The sequence below is a fragment of the Hyla sarda genome, chromosome 10 (assembly GCF_029499605.1).
Source record: "Hyla sarda isolate aHylSar1 chromosome 10, aHylSar1.hap1, whole genome shotgun sequence".
NCBI classification, from domain to species: domain Eukaryota; kingdom Metazoa; phylum Chordata; class Amphibia; order Anura; family Hylidae; genus Hyla; species Hyla sarda.
The window spans coordinates 139,599,244-139,615,108 of NC_079198.1; the positions used below are offsets into that span (position 1 = coordinate 139,599,244).

The 15,865-nt window shown below is 41.8% G+C and overlaps 1 protein-coding gene and 1 long non-coding RNA gene across 2 annotated transcripts; one reads left to right on the top strand and one right to left on the bottom strand.

The window, feature by feature from the left end:
• Positions 1-1,183: 1,183 nt before the first annotated feature.
• LOC130293758 (transcription factor HES-5-like) lies at positions 1,184-3,377 on the bottom strand. The gene is made up of 3 exons (XM_056542824.1): positions 3,261-3,377; positions 2,926-3,100; positions 1,184-2,475 (listed from the first exon to the last, which is right to left on the bottom strand). The coding sequence occupies exons 1-3, from the start codon at positions 3,309-3,311 to the stop codon at positions 2,258-2,260; spliced, it is 444 nt and encodes a 147-aa protein (XP_056398799.1). The 5' UTR covers positions 3,312-3,377; the 3' UTR covers positions 1,184-2,257.
• LOC130293759 (uncharacterized) lies at positions 3,020-13,612 on the top strand. The gene is made up of 4 exons (XR_008848285.1): positions 3,020-3,122; positions 8,390-8,448; positions 10,560-10,715; positions 13,526-13,612. It is a non-coding gene; the product is annotated as an uncharacterized LOC130293759 (long non-coding RNA).
• The last annotated feature ends 2,253 nt before the right edge of the window (positions 13,613-15,865 follow it).

Genomic DNA, 15,865 nt, shown 5'->3' on the forward strand with positions numbered 1-15,865 from the left:
TCCAGCTGTTGTTAATGTATAGCGCATAGCATGCTGGGAGTTGTAGTATATCCCAGTTTCTCAGGATTGCGGTAATATTTGCCCCATAGACCTGTGCTGTGCTGTTAATCCTACAATCCCAGACCCCATAAACCCATGCTGTGATCCCAAAAGCCCAGACCCCATATATTTGTGCGGTGAACCCTAAAGCCGAGGCCCTATAGACCTGTGATGTGTATTATGGTATCAGATTCTGGATCCATTGAAGCCACTAGTTTCTCAAATCACCAATAGCAAAAATCTCCTACTCTGGACAGTAGTTCCTGAAGCGGACAGAGGGGGCAGCAGAGAGCACTGTGGTCAGACTGCTGGAACTCCACTGATCTGATATTGTATCCAGCTCCTATATAGACTTATGTATCGCCATGGTTACAGAGTATATACAATCCATGTGTATCCCTGCAGTCATATTCTCCTATACTGGTAGGTCAGTAATAAGTCGGGGCAGATGTAGTGGGGAATGACTGTAGGATGAGACTATACAAGGTTTGTTTATACCTAGTAACCATGGCGACACATAAATCTGCTCTGGGGCTGCGGACACTAAATAGTAGATTTTATAGTCGGGGGAGTTTTCAAAATTTTGTATATTTCCACTTCAGATACAATGGAAGAATAAAATGTGGCTCATATGCCCCCTAAAATGTAGCAATATTAGTGATCTAGAACAGTGGTCTCCAAACTGTGGCCCTCCAGATGTTTGGCTGTCAGGGCATGCTGGGAGTTGTAGTTTTGCAACAGCTGGAGGCACCCTGCTTGGGAAACACTGATCTAGAACACTGGTAAGTAATAATACATGTATATAAAAAAAAAAAAAAAAAAAAGCAAAACAAACAATGAATAATTTCAATAATAAATTTTATTGTTGACATTTACAGAAATAATCTCGGATTATTCAGTTACGGTAATTTGCAAATATTGCATAACATAAAGTTACATAACGTCACTATAACGTAACACAAAACATTATATAATATATATAACATCCCAATGATTCAAATAAAAATATAAAAAATAAAACAATTGCATAACATAAAGTTACATAACGTCACTATAACGTAACACAAAAGGTTATATATATATATATATATATATATATATTATATATATATATATATATATATATATATAAAATCACAAACAAAGGTGCAAACAAAAGTTGCATACCCTATAGCAGTGTCTCCCAAACACTGTGCCTCCAGCTGTTGCCCAACTACAACTCCCAGCATGCTGGAAGTTGTAGTTTTGCAACAGCTGGAGGCGCACAGGTTGGGAATTACTGCCCTATAGAATAAATAAATAATACATCTGGCTGCAAATCTTGCACAACATTCTATATAACGTTGTTCCCCAACCTGTGGCTTTTTGGCTTTCGCAAAACTACAACTCCCATCATGTTATGTCAGCTAAAGGCTATAGGAGAAGGATGAGGGTTGTAGTTTTGACACCGCTGGAGAGATACAGGTTGGGAAGTAATGATATGTATCTGAGCTCAGTCTTGCACTTATTAACACACGTTGTATATACATTATTATACATTGTATATGAGACGACTGCAAATATCACAAACACCCAATAAAGGATGTAACAAAGTAGAAATCTTCATGTAACATACATGACAGCGGAGCGTTCACATATAACCTGTGATACAACTAAGGCCAATATGTGACCACACAATCCTATATCCATCATATCATGGGATATCACAACACCCCCCTCTGTATAGAGATAGAATACACATAGTGCTATATACACTGAATGATACATAATATCTACTGTATATATCAGGCCGGAGGTCTCACCTCCATTGTTCTGCAATGCTCTGCACTGGAGCTCTGATATCTACATACAATCCTCCGCTCTGTATATAGAGCCAGTACACACTACATCTGATCGGATACATTGTATCACTGGGAAGATCCATACAATGTGTCCATACAGGACGGATTCTCCATAGGAGACAACTACTTCTCTAATAACATAGAGCCGAGTCCACACAGGAGCCGCAGATCATCTGATGGACTAATAATCCATCATCCCCCCCATCACATGAGGAGACATTAGTGGGGGCAGAAGACCCCCCAACTCCAGCTCTGGGGTATACTGGGGGTCACAGCTCTCAGCCCACACCCCACATAAGAGGGTCTGCTCACTACCAGGGTCTCCACATAAGAGGGTCCGCTCACTACCAGGGTCTCCACATAAGAGGGTCCGCTCACTACCAGGGTCTCCACAAGGCTTGGCTGCTGTCTGGGGGGCTGTGTTTGTTGGGGGTCTGGTAGATACAGGGGGATACAGGAGGAGATAGCGCCCCAGTGTGAGCCCCAGGGAGGTTCTGCAGCAGCTGGATCTGGAGCTGGCTCTGTCTGTGCTGGGACAGGAAGGTGATGGAGTCCTGGAGGCAGGTGGAGAAGCCTTCTCTCTGGGCCTGGACATCTAGAAGAGGAAAGACAAACATGTCAGTGACCATGTCCATCAGATAGATATAAGATAGATAGATAGATATGAGAGAGATAGATATGAGATAGATAGATATGAGATAGATAGATAGATATGAGATAGATAGATATGAGATAGATAGATAGATATGAGATAGATAGATAGATAGATATGAGATAGATAGATAGATATGAGATAGATAGATAGATAGTTATATAGATAGACATGAGATATATAGATATGAGATAGATAGATAGATAGATAGATAGATATGAGATAGATAGATATGAGATATATAGATATGAGATAGATAGATATGAGATAGATATATAGATAGATATGAGATAGATAGATATGAGATAGATAGATAAATATGAGATATATATAGATGTAGAGGATGTATCAGCCGCTGTCAGACACCTGTGAGGATCCGGAGCGGACACTTACCTCTCTGGGCCATGTGTCTCTGCAGGCAGGTGACCGTCATCTCCAGGATATCGGCTTTCTCCGGTTTGGAGGGGAGCTGATGTCTCTGGATCTCCTTCTCCAGGAGGAGGCGCAGCTGCTCGATGCTGCTGTTGATACGATCTCTCCTCATCTTCTCTATCACCGGTTTCCTCAGCTGGAGACAAGACATGGCCGCGGTTAGTTACACTGCGGGGGCTGCGCCCTTACGGGGTTTTTCATGTTTTTCATTCAGTTTTTTGAGCCAAAGTCAGAAGTGGATTCAGCAGGAATGAGACATATAAAGGAAGGGCGGACAGTGCGGGGTTAACCCTTACCTTTCTGGGCTGCGGGAGGAGGGGGTCAGTAGCTGCACTGTAAGGAGCCATCAGGAGGGTCCTCTCTATAGATAGGAGGTGAGGGGTCTGCCGCCTGGGAGCAGACGGCCCCTTATATACCGCTCTCCCTGCATAATAATGTGTGAGGATCAGAGCCGGCGCAGGTTCCCACACTCAGCAGCCAATCCCAGCGCAGCGCGGACAATGGACGTGTGTCCATCTGGAGCCTCCAATCCAGGAGATAATAGAGGCTGCTGGGGGGAGTGTGGGAAAGAGACGACAAGATGGACCCTGCAGGGAGGACAGATTGATCAGGACCTGGGGGGATAATTAGGTGGAACAGATATTGATTTCTTGGTCATATACATAGATATATATATATATATATATATATATATATATATATATACACACACAGTATAATGTCCCAATAGCGGACACTCATGGGAAATATAAAGTGTCCGTATTGAGTGATGTCCCCTATTGGGAAAAAAGGCTTAAATCTTTCTTAATGACGGATACGTTACTGTAATCCAGAGTGTAATTTCCTATAAAACATGATAAAAAGTAAAATTACAGTACAATCTCCCAGTGCTGTTTAATCCCCCTTATTACCCCCTCTACCATTTAATCCCCCTGTGCCATTTTATTCCCCTCTTGATCCCTCCAATGCCACTTGATTCCTCCCCCTTGTACCCCCTGTGCCACTTCATTCCTCCTGTGCCACTTCATTCCTCCTGTGCCACATCCTCCTCCCCTTACCCCCTGTGCCACATAATTTCCCCTTTATTACTCTCTTTACCACCCCCTGCGCAATTTCCTTACCCCCTTTATTCCCCATGCCACTTTATTCCCTCTGTGCCAAATCATCCCCACCTTCACCCTTTGTGCCACATAATTTCCCCTTTCCTCCTCCTCCTGTTGTTCTTCTCACCCGACCAGCAGGCTCAGGTGCATGGGCTCTCAACAGGTTTGATATTCTCCTGATGTCCTCTGCATTGCACTCACTGAGAAGCTGTGACCAGCAGTGGCTGCCAACAGTGACGAGTGACACTCCTACTTTCAGTAAGTGCAGTGCAGAGGGCATCAGGAGAATGTCAAACCCGCTGAGAGCCCCTGCACCTGAGCCTGCTGACCAGGTAAGAAGAACAACAGGGGAAGGAGAAAAGGGGAGAAATTATGTGGAACAAGGGGTAAGGGGTGAGGGATGATTTGGCCCAGGGGGAATAAAGGGGAAAGAAATGGCACAGAGGGGAATCAAGGGGATACGATGTAGCACAGGGGGTAATAAAGATTCTCCCTTGAGATCTTTATTAGTTTTCTTTCTGTTTTTACATTCCAAGACTAGAAATCCCTACAGACGCGGAAATTCTGAGGAGTGCACAGCGCAGCAGAATCTTATTGGATTCATCGGGACTCTGCCGCTGCGGAATCTCCGTGCGGAATTCCAATGCAGAGATTCTGAGGTGTGAACATGGCCTTATGTAGTCTCTACCGTTCTGTTTACACAAAGGTAGAAGAAATGTCTCCATCTTTATAGTTTGTTACAATATATCAGAGCAGGTAATATGTATCTGTGATTGGAGATGATTATTAGACTGGATACATTGTAGCAAAGGCCACTTTCACACTACGGAATTCTCTGTTTTAAAGATCCGTTATAAAAAAGACCCGTTAACAAAACCATTAAAAACGGATGTTAAACGGTTGTTAAAAAAACCCATTATAGTCTATGGGATTCTTACATTACCCGTTTTAACCCGCCATGGCCGTTATTAATAGCAGACGTTATTTTGTGACGGGAGAAAGAACGGAAGAAATAGTGCAGGTTCTGGATGTAAAGAAGAAAAGTATTTATTCCCTGAAAAGAGAAATCCTGATATATTAGATGAATTACCTGTGATGTGTTCTGATGGAGGCGACATGACAGGGCGGTAATAATGGCGGCTATAGTCAGAGTGTTCCAGTGTTCCCCAACCTGTGATACTCCAGTTATAGCAAGATCACAACTGCTTGACCAAAGCTGTCAGGACATGCTGGGCTTTGTAGTTTTGAAACAGCTCTGGAGAGTGACAGGTTGGAGGACACTGGATTTCGCTTTATATTGGATGGAGGTACCCTGGTTGGAAAATGCTTCAATGAAGGGAGCTGTCCGGGCATGCTGGGAGGTGTAGTTATTGCAACAGGCAAAGGCTTCGTGGGCATGCTGGGAGTTCTAGTTTTGCCACAGCTGGAGGCACCCTGGTTGTAAAATACTGCAATGAAGGGAGCTGTCCGGGCATGCTGAGAGTTCTAGTTTTGCCACAGCTGGAGGCACTCTGGTTCGAAAATACTGCAATGAAGGGAGCTGTCCGGGCATGCTGGGAGTTGTAGTTATTGCAACAGGCAAAGGCTTTGTGGGCATGCTGGGAGTTCTAGTTTTGCCACAGCTTTAGGCACCCTGGTTGTAAAATACTGCAATGAAGGGAGCTGTCCGGGCATGCTGAGAGTTGTAGTTTTTGCAACAGCTGGAGGCACCCTTGTTGGAAAATACTGCAATGAAGGGAGCTGTCCGGGCATGCTGGGAGTTGTAGTTTTTGCTACAGCTGGATGCACCCTGGTTGGAAAATACTGCAATGAATGGAGCTGTCTGGCTTGCTGGGAGGTGTAGTTATTGCAACAGGCAAAGGCTTCCTGGGCATGCTGGGAGTTCTAGTTTTGCCACAGCTGGAGGCACTCTGGTTGGAAAATACTGCAATGAAGGGAGCTGTCCGGGCATGCTGGGAGTTGTAGTTATTGCAACAGGCAAAGGCTTCCTGGGCATGCTGGGAGTTCTAGTTTTGCCACAGCTGGAGGCACTCTGGTTGGAAAATACTGCAATGAAGGGAGCTGTCCGGGCATGCTGGGAGTTGTAGTTTTTGCAACAGCTGGAGGCACCCTGGTTGGAAAATACTGCAATGAAGGGAGCTGTCCGGGCATGCTGAGAGTTGTAGATTTTGCAACAGCTGGAGGCACCCTTGTTGGAAAATACTGCAATGAAGGGAGCTGTCTGGGCATGCTGGGAGTTGTAGTTTTTGCAACAGCTGGAGACACCCTGGTTGGAAAATACTGCAATGAAGGGAGCTGTCCGGCATGCTGGGAGGTGTAGTTATTGAAACAGGCACGGGCTTCCTGGGCATGCTGGGAGTTCTAGTTTTCCACAGCTGGAGGCACTCTGGTTGGAAAATACTGCAATGAAGGGAGTTGTCTGGGCATACTGGGATTTGTTTTTTTTTTGCAACAGCCAAATACTTCCCGGGCATGCTGAGAGTTGTAGTTTGCCACAGCTGGAGGTCCCCTGGTTGGAAAACATTGCAATGAAGGGAGTTGTCCGGGCATGCTGGGAGTTGTAGTTTTGCCACAGCTGGAGGCACCCTGGTTGGGAAACACTGCTCTATAGTCATTGTTTCTTCTGTCCCGTGGCTGCAGATGTCATGGCGCAGTCTTCCCATCTTTCCCAGACATTTTACAAGCACCTGCCCCAGACTGTGAAGTGAGTCTGACATGTGCCTGTGAATTACAACCCCCAACATCAAAGCCAGGAAGTGTGTCTGCAATAATAGTCCGGAGGAACCTGGCAATGAACGTGCAATGGGACAACAAAGCCTTCAGACACAATAAGGCAGCGTTCCCCAACCAATGGGGCATTAGCTGTCCTGGCATGCTGGGACTTGTAGTTTTGCAACAGCTGGAGGCACGCTGGTTGGGAAACCCTGTAATAAGGGCCAATAATAACAAATCTGATCATCAAGAAAGTCTGATAATCCAGCAAAGACCTGTGATACAATGTTTAAAAAAACGTAATAATATATATTTAAACTCCCAGCATGGCCGGACAGCCTGGGAGTTTAAATATATATTATAACTTTTTTTTTTTTCAAGTAATAATATATTGTAGTTGGAGTTTTGCAACAGCTGGAGGCACCCTGGTTAAAATATATATTATAACTTTTTTTTCTTTGAAGTAATAATATATTATAGTTGGAGTTTTGCAACAGCTGGAGGCACCCTGGTTTAAATATATATTCTAACTTTTTTTTTCTTCCAAGTAATAATATATTATAGTTGGAGTTTTGCAACAGCTGGAGGCACCCTGGTTTAAATATATATTATAACTTTTTTTTTTTCAACTAATAATATATTATAGTTGGAGTTTTGCAACAGCTGGAGGCACCCTGGTTAAAATATATATTATAACTTTTTTTTTCAAGTAATAATATATTATAGTTGGAGTTTTGCAACAGCTGGAGGCACCCTGGTTAAAATATATATTATAACTTTTTTTTCTTTGAAGTAATAATATATTATAGTTGGAGTTTCGCAACAGCTGGAGGCACCCTGGTTTAAATATATATTATAACTTTTTTTTTTCAAGTAATGATATAATGTAGTTGGAGTTTTGCAACAGCTGGAGGCACCCTGGTTTAAATATATATTATAACTTTTTTGTTTTTCAACTAATAATATATTATAGTTGGAGTTTTGCAACAGCTGGAGGCACCCTGGTTTAAATATATATTATAACTTTTTTGTTTTTCAACTAATAATATATTATAGTTGGAGTTTTGCAACAGCTGGAGGCACCCTGGTTTAAATATATATTATAACTTTTTTGTTTTTCAACTAATAATATATTATAGTTGGAGTTTTGCAACAGCTGGAGGCACCCTGGTTTAAATATATATTATAACTTTTTTTTTTTCAGGAAATAATATATGATAGTTGAAGTTTTGCAACAGCTGGAGGCACCCTGGTTTAAATATATATTATAACTTTTTTGTTTTTCAACTAATAATATATTATAGTTGGAGTTTTGCAACAGCTGGAGGCACCCTGGTTTAAATATATATTATAACTTTTTTTTTTTCAAGTAATAATATAATGTAGTTGGAGTTTTGCAACAGCTGGAGGCACCCTGGCTTAAATTTATATTATAACTTTTTTTTAAAGTAATAATATATTGTAGTTGTAGTTTTGCAACAGCTGGAGGCACCCTGGTTGAGAAACACCACTCTAAAGGGAAAGGGGGCTTGGTTGTTGAAACGTTTTAGCTTCAGCATATTTGTAAATTAATATCCAGCTTTCCTACATTCTGCGCATTGTCTCCGCAGGACGCTGTCGATATAATACCCCGAAGAGCGGCCATTACTGAGTCACAGCTCGGCTTATGGTACGTAAATCACTTCCTGACAAGGTTTAGACTAATGTGACACTACATCATTTTGCAGACAATAGCGCACGTAGCAACGACGTACTGTAATATTTTTTGTGAATTGTAAAGATGAGCGAACTTACAGTAAATTTGATTCGTCACGAACTTCTCAGCTCGGCAGTTGATGACTTTTCCTGCATAAATTAGTTCAGCTTTCCGGTGCTCCGACGGGCTGGAAAAGGTGGATACAGTCCTAGGAGACTCTTTCCTAGGACTGTATCCACCTTTTCCAGCCACCGGAGCACCTGAAGGCTGAACTAGTTTACGCAGGATAAGTCATCAACTGCCGAGCTGAGAAGTTTGTGACAAATCGAATTTACTGTAAGTTTGCTCATCTCTAGTGAATTGTTTTTCAATGTGAACTGGTTCATAGGTGCAACACATAATCATCAATTTACACAATAGAGAAAAGTGCATAAGAAATACCATATACTGTATATATATATATATATATTTATAGATATTACACAAAATGTTGCAAATATATATATTATTATTATTATTATCATCATCATTACATTATCATTTTTTCGTAAGCTTTTTAGCAAATTATTTAATTCCATTTTTTTTCTCCAAAACCTATCCGCAGTTAGAAATGGCGGTCATCCCATTCATCAAGTGCCTGCTATGTGATGACAGCTTATAGGACATGAAGTGTATTGTTACATTTTGTCAAATCTGATACATTTTAGTTGTTAAAGGGGTATTCCAGGAAAAAACTTTTTTTTATATATCAACTGGCTCCAGAAAGTTAAACAGATTTGTAAATTACTTCTATTAAAAAATCTTAATCCTTTCAGTACTTATGAGCTTCTGAAGTTAAGGTTGTTCTTTTCTGTCTAAGTGCTCACTGATGACACCTGTCTTGAGAACCGCCCAGTTTAGAAGCAAATCCCAATAGCAAACCTTTTCTAAACTGGGCGTTTCCCGAGACAGGTGTCATCAGCTAGCACTTAGACAGAAAAGAACAACCTTAACTTCAGAAGCTCATAAGTACTGAAAGGATTAAGATTTTTTAATAGAAGTAATTTACAAATCTGTTTAACTTTCTGGAGCCAGTTGATATATAAAAAAAAGTTTTTTCCTGGAATACCCCTTTAAGCCTAATATAGAGGCAGACTAGACAGGTGTTTCCCAAACCGGGTGCCTCCAGCTGTTGCAAAACTACAACTTCCAGCATGCCTTTGGCTGTCCGGGTATACTGGGAGTTTTAGGTTTGCAAATGCTCCTTCTCCTATGAGAGTGTTTCCCAACCAGTGTGCCTTCAGCTGTTGCAAAACTACAACTCTCAGCATGCCCGGACAACTCCCATCATTACAGTGTTTTACAATCAGAGCGCCTCCAGCTGTTGCAAAATGACAACTCCCAGTATGCCCGGACAACTCCCATCATTGCAGTGTTTTCCAACCAAGGTGCCAGACAATCAGAGCGCCTCCAGCTGTTGCAAAACTACAACTTCTAGCATTCCTGGACAATATCCCTTCATTGCAGTGTTTTCCAACTAGGGTGCCTCCAGCTGTTGCAAAACTACAACTCGCAGCATGCCCAGAAAACTCCCTTCATTGCAGTGTATTCCAAACAGGGCGCTTCCAACTGTTGCAAAACTACAACTCCCAGCATGCCCGGACAGTCAAAGTTATATTTATGCAATTGCTCCCTCTCCTATGGCAGTGTTCCCATCCAGGGTGCCTCCAGCTGTTGCAAAACTACAACTCCCAGCATGCCCGGAGTTTGGCTGTCCGGGAATGCTGGGAGTTGTAGTTTTGCAACAGTCTTTAGATTGGGGCGATAGAGACAACTTTATGTAACATGGTGGACGTTTTATTCCTGTTTTTATCCTACTTGATTGACAATATACAAAAAAAGTCACTAAACCAGAAAAGTAGTAAAACAAGACCCAATGATCAGACACTAAGGATGGTGCGGGGGGGGGGGGGGGGGGGGGGGGGGGGGGGGGGGGGGGGGGGGGGGCACAATGGCCGCCGCTCCCCATCCTTCCCTGGGAGAGATTCTATTTCTGTCACCTCTCTGTCATTTCTCACTCAATGTATTTGTTGAATTTCCCACAGACGGAACAATGGACGTGTGTCTGAGTGAACTGCGGCTCAACAAAGCAACAGCTGGAGACGGGGTCACCCACGGCATGAAAGGCCCCAATGTGGGAAAGGGACGGCGAAAACACGAAGCCAATGTGACCCCGCTCTGCGGCTAAGCGCAATTTAATAGTAAGTGACACATTCCATTTCTGGGAACCGTCCCTGAGCCCTTTACAAGAGGATAAATGGGGGGGGGGGAGGCTGTTACCTCATCGCCATCTCTACCCTCCACCCACCGCCATCCGGATCAGGGCAAAGAGTTACGTCACTCATCCAGTTGTTCATGAATAAAATTTAATTTTAAAAAATATGCAACTTTCTAGAATACTTTATTTCTCAATTAATTATTTTCAAGATCTCTGTTTGCTGTTGTTGAATTGACTCGTCCTGCTCACAAGACTGCAGTGTGATACAATTCATTCCGGAAGTAGAATAGTCACTTTTTTGTAACTATATTAAAATAACTTGGATGGGATATTTATTTATTTATGTACAAATTTATTTATTTATTTACTTATTTAAGTATTTATTTATGTATTTATTTATGTTTTAATTTATTAAAGTATTTATTTACTTATTTAACTATTTATTTAATTATTTATGTATTTATATATTTGTGTTTATTTATTTAGGTATTTATTTATGCGTTTATTTATGTATTTATTTATTTAAGTATCTATTTAAGTATTTGTGTATTTATTAAACTATTTATTTACTTATTTAACTATTTATTTAAGTTTTTATTTATTAGCGTATTTACTTAAGTATTTATTTAATTATTTATTTATTTATTTTTGTTTTTATTTATTTTAGGTATTTATTTATGTTTTTATTTATGTATTTATTTATTTATTTAAATATTTATGTACCTATTTAAGTATTTATTTATTAAAGTAGTTATTCACTTATTTAAGTATTTATTTATTAAAGTATGTATTTATTGATTTCTAGATATGTGTGTTTAAGTATTTATTTATTCATCTATAAAAAAAATTCCTTATTTAAGTATTTGTTTATTTATTTATATTTAGGTTTATTTACATTTCTTTACAACTAAAAATATTCTTTAAAAACTAATCAACATTTTTCTTTGACTGTATACAGTGGGGATCAAAAGTTTGGGCACCCCAGGTGAAAATTTGTATTAAAAAAGCCAAGGAAAGATGGAAAAATCTCCAAAAGGCATCAAATTACAGATTAGACATTATTATAATGTTAACAAAAGTTCGATTTAATTTCTATCATTTACACTTTCAAAATAACAGAAAACAAAAAAATGGCGTCTGCAAAAGTTTGAGTTAATATCTTGTACTGCCCCCTTTGGCAAGTATCACACCTTGCAAACGCTTTTTGTAGCCAGCCAAGAGTCTTTCAATTCTTGTTTGAGGTATCTTTGCCCATTCTTCCTTACAAAAGTCTTCCAGTTCTTTGAGATTTCTGGGCTGTCTGTCACACACTGTTCTTTTTAGGTCTATCCATAGATTTTCAATTATGTTGAGGTCAGGAGATTGTGAAGGCCATGGCAAAACCTTCAGTTTACGCCTCTTGATGTAATCCCCCGTGGATTTCGAGGTGTGTTTAGGATCATTATCCATTTGTAGAAGCCATCCTCTCTTTAACTTCAGCTTTTTCACAGATGGCATCAAGTTAGCATCCAAAATTTGCTGAAATTTTATTGAATCCATTATTTCCTTCTACTCGTGAGATGTTCCCTGTGCCACTGGCTGCAATACAACCCCAAAGCATGATTGATCCACCCCCATGCTTAACAGTTGGACAGAGGTTCTTTTCATTAGATTCTGTTCCCCTTCTTCTCCAAACGTACCTTTGTCATTCCGGCCAAAAAGTTCAATTTTCACCTCATCTGTCCACAGAACTTGTTTCCAAAATGCATCAGGCTTGTCTATATGTTCATTTGCAAAGTTCAAACGCTGATTTTTGTGGTGAGGACGTAGAAGAGGTTTTCTTCTGATGAATCTTCCATGAAGACCATATTTGTACAAGTATCTCTTTATAGTGGAATAGTGTACCACAACTCCAGTGTCTGCCAGATCTTTCTGGAGGGATTGTGCAGTCAAACGTGGGTTTTGAATTGTTTTTCTCACAATCCTGCGAGCTGTTCTGTCTGATATTTTCTTGGTCTTCCAGATCTTGCTTTTGCTTCCACTGTTCCTGATGATTGCCATTTCTTAATTACATTCCGAACAGAGGATATTGACATCTGAAAACGTTTTGCTATCTTCTTATAGCCTTCTCCAGCTTTGTGAGCGTCAACTATTTTCAGTTTCAGATTTCTAGACAACTGCTTAGAAGAACCCATGGTGCTGATTGTTGGGGCAAGGTCAGATGAGTCTGGGCATTTAAAATCTTTGAGATTGACATTACATGGTCTTCCCAGATGATGATTGAGAACAATCCATGACACTGGCAGGTCTCAGCTTTGTAAAGGGGGCAGTGCATGCTATAAATTCTGCAGGGTGCCCAAACTTTTGCAGACGCCATTTATTTGTTTTCTGTTATTTTGAAAGTGTAAATGATGGAAATAAAATGTAACTTTTGTTGAAATATTATAAGAATGTCTAATCTGTAATTTGATGCCTTTTGGAGATTTTTCCATCTTTCCTTGGCTTCTTTATGCACATTAATACAAATTATTACCTGGGGTGCCCAAATTTTTGATCCCCACTGTAGCTGAAAACAATAAAGAGAATTGTTCTGGATCAGTGTTTCCCAACCAGGGGGCGTCCAGCTGTTGCAAAACTACAATTCCCAGCATACCTGGACTAGTCCTGCTAACACAGATGCAGTTTGATGCAATTAATTCCAAAAGCAAAATAGTTACTTTATTATAATAGCTTTTTATTTAAGTATTTATTTTATTAATTTTAAAATAATGTTTTAATCAATCCATTCATTTATTTATGTATTTATTTATTTAGGCTTTTATCCATTTTTTTTTACTAAAAACATTCTTGGAAGCAGGAAGAAGACAGAAGCAACAAAGGAACTGGAAGTCCATGGATCGGGTGCTGGGGGGACCAGGGTGGGTGAGTATTACATTTTAAAATGATTTTTACAGCAGCAAAAGTAACACATAAAACAAACAAAAAGAAATGGAATCCAGCTATGGAGATAAGTCACCTGAATACATTCATTTTGGCAGTTTACTGTTTAATGCACAACCAGGAGGCCTCCAGATGCTGCAAAACTACAACTCCCAGCATGCCCAAAGTTTGTTTTTTATTACAGAAGACAATGGGAGTTGCAGTTTTGCAGCAGCTAAGCGATGGGGGACACTGTTATATAGCATGGTGTGCACTAGGCTGTCCGGGCATGCTGGGAGTTGTAGTTTTGCAACAGCTGGAGGCACACACTGGTTGGGGATATTTGTTCTAGAATGAGAAGGTATCCCTAAGGGGGGGGGGGTTCCCCTTCCACAATCAGACACGTATCCCCTATCCTGTGGATTGTGTATAATGTTTAGGGGTTGGAATACCCCTTTAAATGCTCAGAAGCTGGAGTAATGATATGAACATTAAACGCCGCCATATCTCTTTTTATTTCTGTGCCATTATAGACCCTACAGGCCTCATTGTCCTCCATTTCTCCATAACAAGTGTTGTCCCCAGTGATGTCATAGAACAGACAATGGCGCGATGAATGTTTTTTGGATGGATGGGGGGGGGGGAGGGGGGGGTCACATATTTACATTTTCCAACCTATTATATAATGAAATGATTCGGTGTCTGGTGACTTCATCACATTCCTGCCTGAACAGAGTCTCCAGCCGGGTGGTCCGGGATAGAATTCCCACCGCACTGGAATTCATCATTTCATCTAATTCATTTGACTGGGAAAACTCTTGTATCAATGGCTGATTAACCCTCGAGGCTCTGAGAACAGTTCATCTAACGAAGAGGCCATTGTCCCCTCCATCCAGAACGGCCCCCGCTTGTGGATTCATTTACAATGGTGATTCACTGATGGGAAATACAGTCATATAGTCTAGCATAGTGTTTCCCAACCGGCGTGCCTCCAGCTGTTGCAAAACTACTACTCCCAGCATGCCTGGACAGCCTTATAGTCATATAGTCTAGCATAGTGTTTCCCAACCGGTGTGCCTCCAGCTGTTGCAAAACTACTACTCCCAGCATGCCTGGACAGCCTTATAGTCATATAGTCTAGCATAGTGTTTCCCAACCGGCGTGCCTCCAGCTGTTGCAAAACTACAACTTCCAGCATGCCCAGAGAGCCTTATAGTCATATAGTCTAGTATAGTGTTTCCCAACCGGCGTGGTATCTGATCACTGCACCTGGTCATCTAATTAGGCTTCTGGTGCTGGAGGTCACCCAGGTGAACGGATTCGACTCAGTTAGTGTCAGTTCACATTATGTGCAGTTTTGATGCATTTTCTGATACAAATTTCTCATGTCCTGGACCCCTCTCTTGTACCTGATGGAATCTCCGTCTCACTTGACCCTTAAGGCTGTTGCTCTCACTGTTCCGCCTGGCAGGTGTCGGCCCACAGGGGCAGCGGCCGCTCGGACATGCTTCCTGGCAGCGGCTGTGTGGCGTTGGAGTTTGCGAAGTTTTCCCACACTGCTCTCTATTGGAGTCATTCAGCCCGAGCACAATGGAAGCGTGCCGCACTCCATTCATCGTGGCGGGGAGGCGACCTCACTGGGTGCCACGCTGTAGTTCTGCTCCGCGGACCATCTGGAGGACATGATGATCTCACAGCCAAAGAATTTACTGGAATGAGTCGGCCGTCCGTTGGCTGTCAGGGCATGCTGGGAGTTGTAGTGTTGCAACATCTGGAGGTCCACAGTTTGGAGACCAATACGCTATAGTCCGTTATATTGCAAAACTACAATTCCCAGCATGCCCGGACAGCCGTTGGCTGTCTGGGCATGCTGGGAGTTGTAGTTTTTAACATCTGGACCTCGCATGGCTCACCCCCGCCCCCCTGTAGTTCCATAGTGAGTGAAAGGGCGAAGGGGGACTGCGGGGCCAGGCGCACACTTACACCCAAAGCTGCATGGTACAGTATGGAGATCACAAGCCCTGTGCTGCTTCTGTATGTGCCCCTCTGCCCAGCCCTGGCGGCACCAATTATATATGTCCGTTCTGTCCCCCCCCCCCCCCCCCCCCCCCCGCTAGAGGGATGATTGCCCCAATAAAGGCCCCTCATACCCATTAGAGGTATCGGCCGGACCCATGACACTTTCTCAACAGATAATGTCGGAAGATAGAAGGATCAGGCATTTTCCGGGGAAGT

Bases quoted from the DNA above. Each gene is read 5' to 3' on its own strand.
- LOC130293758 (XM_056542824.1), bottom strand. From the start codon at position 3,311: ATGGCTCCTTACAGTGCAGCTACTGACCCCCTCCTCCCGCAGCCCAGA. The intron at 3,101-3,260 runs GTAAGGGTTAAC...TCTTGTCTCCAG, and splicing joins TCCTCCCGCAGCCCAGAAAG to CTGAGGAAACCGGTGATAGA. The intron at 2,476-2,925 runs GTAAGTGTCCGC...TTCCTCTTCTAG, and splicing joins GAGACACATGGCCCAGAGAG to ATGTCCAGGCCCAGAGAGAA.